Genomic DNA, 5,592 nt, shown 5'->3' on the forward strand with positions numbered 1-5,592 from the left:
ATTAACACGTGTTATCCACGTGCCTTCCCTCCATAAACTGTTATTGTGAAGTTGTGTTGTGTGTAGCAAGAAACCCTCTCTCTCTCTCTCTCTCTCATCAGCCAATTGGATTCGAATGAAGGCATGGTGTCGCGGAAAAGGAGAAGGAAGTTCAAATCGTATGTTCCCTTCATCCCTTACCCATAATTCTACTCTCTCTCTTTTTATTATTCAATAATTATGTTAGCTTTTTAGGGATATCTGAACCACTGTTGTGGTTTTTTTTTTTTTGCGGGATCAATTCGGATTTATAGGATGTGACGGTTTTTCTGTTGTTCTTTTGAGTATCAATTTAAGATAAAAAAATTGTTCATTTTGGGTCAGTTGTTTCGGAATTAACATATGTGGTGAATTGTAGTTGTGAAAATTGCTAGGGTTTATATTGATCATACCGGTTCCAGTTTTTTTTCTTTCAATTTTGTTTTAAAATGAGTTGCTCTCACTTGAATTGTTGAGAATTGGAATGTTATATGGTCTAAATAACCTGTATTTGGTTTAATTATTTATACTAATGTTGTGCTTACTTTTAAGTGATAATTAATACATTTTTTATTTATATCTTCGATTCGATGAAATTTTTCATGTTTCATCTACATTTGTTATTGATGTACTGTCTTTTGTTAGGGAGCGGTTGGATAAATTGAAACAATTTTAGGTTTAGGATTCTGGAATGTTCTTGTAAATCGAAACCTTTGGTATCTAGAGTTTTTAATCACTGAGGTATGGTATTATATACTTGTCGTGATATAAACCTATAAATTTACTTTTTATTTTGTTCTACATTTCTTCAGTTGATATTTTTGATGTGTGCTAGAAGTTATATTGATAAATACTTGTTGGGATGAAGTACTATTCTAGTTAAGAAGTTCTGACTTTTTATAATCTTCTTGCACACTAAGTTCATTTGTTGACTTTTACCTCTTTTCTCTTTCACATGTATGTCTAATACTTATTATTTAGGTCAAGTGATGCAATCACAAACAATAGTAGGGTTGTTGCTAAGGTGAAAAGTGAAAATTTGGAGCTGCAATCCTGGGCTGATCTCCCTGTTGAACTCTTAGAAGCGATCTTGTCACCTTTGATCCTCACGGATAATATTCGTGCTTCTGCTGTTTGCAAGAGATGGCATTCAGTTGCCAGATCTGTACGTGTAGAGAACCAATCACCTTGGCTTATGTATTTCCCAAAATCTGGTAACTGTTATGAATTCTATGACCCTGTGCAGCGTAAGACATATTCCCTTGAGTTGCCAGAGTTGGATGGATGTTGTGTTTGTTATACAAAAGATGGTTGGTTATTGCTATACCGGCCCAAAAACCGCCTGTTATTTTTCTTTAATCCCTTTACTAGGGAGCTGATCAAGCTGCCGAGATTTGAGATGACACACCAGATTGTTGCCTTCTCTTGTGCCCCAACATCAACTGGATGTATTATATTTACTGTTAAACACGTTAGTTCTACTATTGTAGCTATTAGCACATGTTATCCTGGGGCAAAAGATTGGACCACTGTTCATTACGAAAACCGCTCGCTTTTTGTCTGTAGCATATGGAATAAGCTTGTCTTTTGTAATGGGTTATTCTATTGTCTGAGTCTCACAGGTTGGTTAGGGGTGTTTGACCCGGTTTTATGTTCTTGGAATGTTCTGGAAGTACCTCCACCCAAATGCCTAGAGAGTTTTTTTGCCAAAAACTGGTGGAAAGGGAAATTTATGACTGAGCATCAAGGAAATATATTCGTAATTTATATATGTTGTCGTGAGAACCCAATTATTTTCAAGTTAAATCAGACACTAATGGAGTGGGAAGAAATGAGAACGCTGGATGGAGTGACACTTTTTGCTAGTTTTTTGTCATCTCATTCTAGGACTGACATCACTGGAATAAAGAGAAACAGTGTCTACTTCTCTAAAGTTCGTTTCTATGGAAAGCGTTGCATATCATTCTCTCTTGAGGACAATCGATACTATCCCAGTAAGCAGTGTCATGACTGGGTAGAACCGGATGCTTTTGAGAACATCTGGATTGAACCACCAAAAGACTTTGCTGCTAGTATTTAAAAATCATTAGTGGATCAAGTAAGCATTTCTAAAATCTGCGTCGTGTTGAGCTTTTCATTGAAGCTTTTGACTATGGAATATTGGATACATGCTTTTGTAGTTAGCATAGTAAGACATTTATGGAGCTACTAGTTTATGATTTACTATTTATTTTATATATGTTAAAATTTTCCTATATTTTATTAGTCTTCTGTTTGCTATACACAAATTATTCCATGATGCATGCAGTCTTATTCTTGTTGAGTTAATATGCAAATCTTAAGGATTTTTCCAATTGTTACATGTGCATCAATAGCATCTCCATTTTCGCTTTTAAGTATCATCTACATTTGCTGTCTCTTATACATTTTATTGCTCTGAATACAATGTAACATGCATTTCTGATTCGGTGTAATGTTGATATGGCATATTATAAGGGCATCATTATAGAAAATGTCCATGCTAGCTGATTTTGGAAATGAAAAAGGGTCAAAGCTAGAGGTTAAACTTAAACTACAAAATTTAATGTTGTAAGCTTTGCAATACCTTTTACCTTCTCATATAATACTTTGATTTGACCGACTTACAAAACCTGTTAGTAAGTGCATCGATTTGACACTGTCAGTTCATGACAACCAATCATATTTGTGACTTTAGAGGTGATCAAAGTAAAAGTCAAATATTTTAATTAATTTGAGAGTTGTTATTAACTGACAGTATAAAACATCTCTACGCTAAATTAAATTCTTATTTTATAGAATACCCTTCCTTGCGTACATACGATGATGAAAAAAACAATCACACCTGGATCCCTGAAAGTTTGAGAAACCTAGTTGGAAAACCTTGTCTTATCTAGCCAGTGCTGTGGTGTATAGTTGCTAAATGGTTATTTAGCTGTTTGTTTTGTCCGTTGCTGTGCTAACCATATGACTGATACCTTTATTTGGGATGAACAGGTTTGATCAATCTGTTGATGATCATTTATATATTATTTTCAAATGAGTAGTGGGGAAATTGATCTGGGTTTGTCAAATTTAAGCATGACATTAGAGTATAATAAACCTTTCTATTCTTTAACCACATGTGGAAGTTTTTTCTCCCACTCTCTTTTTCTTTATTGTTTGGCTTCCCTGCATGCAGTGGAGGGGCATCATTGTCTAACATGATATCCATGTTTGAATGCAGCATTTTGATTCAGCCTCTCTTCCTTGTCGATTCTACATTTCATGTTATAGGTTCTGAGTTCACCGATATTGCTTTTTGGCTGTAGGAGTCAACGAGGAAAACTTATTTGCAGGCTGTACATAGAAGAATAATATTTACTTGAAAAAAGTTTTTACTCGCATACGAAGGAACGGATATGTCTAAGGAGGAAGAAAAAAAGATTTGTCTCTTCGGTTATTGTCTTTACAGATCCCGAATTTTAAGATTTTTCTCCAGCAATGCTTATGTGGGACTTTAGAGTTTATACTACTAATCTATAGATTTAATTATTTATATTTTGAGTAGGATCTGTTGATTTATTTATTTCAATTATCATTAGTCTCCTAATTTTGTTTGTATACTAATAATTAAATTCAACAATAGTTTCTTTTCGAATGTTGAAAATACGTCGTGGTGAATTTCCGGTGGAACCTGTGTATTCTGCTCGTGACATTTAATTGTTAAGTCTAATGTCCAAGTTTTACCAATGTAGATTTGAGCTCTATCGTTGTTGAGACAAAATAGTGAACATATTACTAACATGAGTTATTGGAGTAGTAGTATACATACTATTTTCTTCTTCAACTAAAAGATGAAAAATTTTACATGAGTTTTTAGTGTTGCTATAGAACAGTTAAAATGTCTTATTTTATTTTTTAAAAAATATAAAAAAATATATTTAAAAATACTATTAATTCTACTAAAGAAATTTTCTGTAGTTATTAAATAAAATATTAATAATTTATTTATTAATTTTAAAAATGTTATGTATAATAGTTTCAATTTTAGTCTCATAATGTGTTGGGCCGACCCTGTCTCTCTAAATTACAAAAATTATTTTTGAAGTTGCTAAATAAGTTCGAATCTTGTATGTAAATGTATCACCTGAATCCTCAACATTAAAAATTTGAATCGGTCAACTCTCATAATGTGTTGGGCCGACCCTGTCTCTCTAAATTACAAAAATTATTTTTGAAGTTGCTAAATAAGTTCGAATCTTGTATGTAAATGTATCACCTGAATCCTCAACATTAAAAATTTGAATCGGTCAACTTTATTGTAAAATTAAATAATTTGTTCCTATAATTTTTTCACTTTTTAATTATTATAAACATCACTTTCTTTGACGACAGTTGTTGTTTTAATCGATGATTGATGCTTATTTTACCATCAAAAGTGTGTTTCTTATCGTGACTAGGTTTTAATGAACTCCTTAATATCATGCGATCGTGGAAAAAGTAAACTATGGCACGCCTTTCTCATCTACTTGTCAGAATTATCTTATGTCCTTCAATACGGATAAAATCTCTCTAAGAATGATGATAACATCGAAGGACAAGATATATAAATAATAATTTCAATGAAAAATTCAAAAATGTTAAACTGAACCTTTAACTCCTTGAATTAATCTTACACAGATCATACCCCATTCGCAGCAATCCTATTTGTTTTAAACCGGATTGAGCTCAGTATCTTGTCTACACAACTACTAAGCCTGCGTGCAATAGCTGATGGGATAAGATTATCATCTTGCTTCATAAATTTCCCATCATGGGGAAATAAAGGAAAAAAATGTACCTCACAACAAGTGATAGTTTTAACAAATATACATTTAAACAAATCATTTCTCCAGATTCTGTTCTGCAACTTTTCTCATGTATGCCATAGATTAATTTTCGGAATTGGGAGAGGAACCAGTAGGAACAAACCACAATTTCATAGCACCCTGAAGCCCACATGAGAATAATTACATTAGTAGGGATTATATCGGCCATGCCCACGATTACGGGTATTATCGTTACTGCGTCTCCCACCACTTGAGCTACCACTACCACTCCTGCCATCTCGGGATACTGGTGAAGGAGCACGTTGCTGGAAACCATGCTGCTGCAATCCGTGCTGTTGCAAACCATGCTGCTGTAAACCTTGTTGTTGCCTACAGTCACCCAGCAAGAACATACAAACTCAACTATTGATGGAGCCATTGTTATACTACTGTGGACCAAGCTAATACATACATACTCCTACCATGCATGAGTATAAGCAATACGTTGAACATAGAAAACTAGAGAAACCAAGATGACACTTACAATACATATCCAATCCTTCCGTCTGGTAAGAGCATTGGCATCATCGCCATGCCAGCAGGGGTTGCTCCCGGACCAAACATCAGAGGCTGCACATTTAAGGACCTCTACATCAGTAAGAGGAATACAGGACCATACAAGCGCCAAGTATCTCCCAAATTACTTATCTCAACCCTCAATTTTTCTAGAATAATATAAAACAAAATAACTAAAACTAGAAGGGAA

The 5,592-nt window shown here is 34.0% G+C and overlaps 2 protein-coding genes across 5 annotated transcripts in view; one reads left to right on the forward strand and one right to left on the reverse strand.

Annotated features, from left to right (window-relative positions):
• On the forward strand, positions 1-3,711 carry LOC101512809 (F-box/kelch-repeat protein At1g57790-like). Of its 4 annotated transcripts, none has more exons than XR_003471931.2 (3): positions 1-158; positions 1,000-2,206; positions 3,263-3,711. XR_003471931.2 is itself a non-coding variant. In XM_004494135.3 (3 exons), exons 1-2 carry the CDS (start codon positions 124-126, stop codon positions 2,096-2,098), a joined length of 1,134 nt encoding a protein of 377 aa, XP_004494192.1. In that variant the 5' UTR covers positions 1-123; the 3' UTR covers positions 2,099-2,116; positions 3,263-3,711. The 4 variants fall into 4 exon arrangements, 2 of the variants coding, with proteins under 2 accessions (XP_004494192.1, XP_004494193.1); XR_003471932.2 differs by having other exon boundaries at positions 3,348-3,711; XM_004494135.3 differs by having other exon boundaries at positions 1,000-2,116.
• Positions 3,712-4,623: 912 nt separating this feature from the next.
• The window catches only part of LOC101513896 (heterogeneous nuclear ribonucleoprotein Q), a 5,951-nt gene continuing 4,982 nt past the window's right edge, over positions 4,624-5,592 (reverse strand). Inside the window, exons 8-9 of the mRNA XM_004494142.4 lie at positions 5,371-5,456; positions 4,624-5,216 (exon numbers count right to left, since the gene is read on the reverse strand). Coding sequence (XP_004494199.1) covers positions 5,033-5,216; positions 5,371-5,456 — 270 coding nt within the window. The 3' untranslated portion in view covers positions 4,624-5,032. The remainder of the gene's footprint in view (positions 5,217-5,370; positions 5,457-5,592) is intronic.

The sequence above is a fragment of the Cicer arietinum genome, chromosome 3 (assembly GCF_000331145.2).
Source record: "Cicer arietinum cultivar CDC Frontier isolate Library 1 chromosome 3, Cicar.CDCFrontier_v2.0, whole genome shotgun sequence".
In the NCBI taxonomy this organism is placed as follows: domain Eukaryota; kingdom Viridiplantae; phylum Streptophyta; class Magnoliopsida; order Fabales; family Fabaceae; genus Cicer; species Cicer arietinum.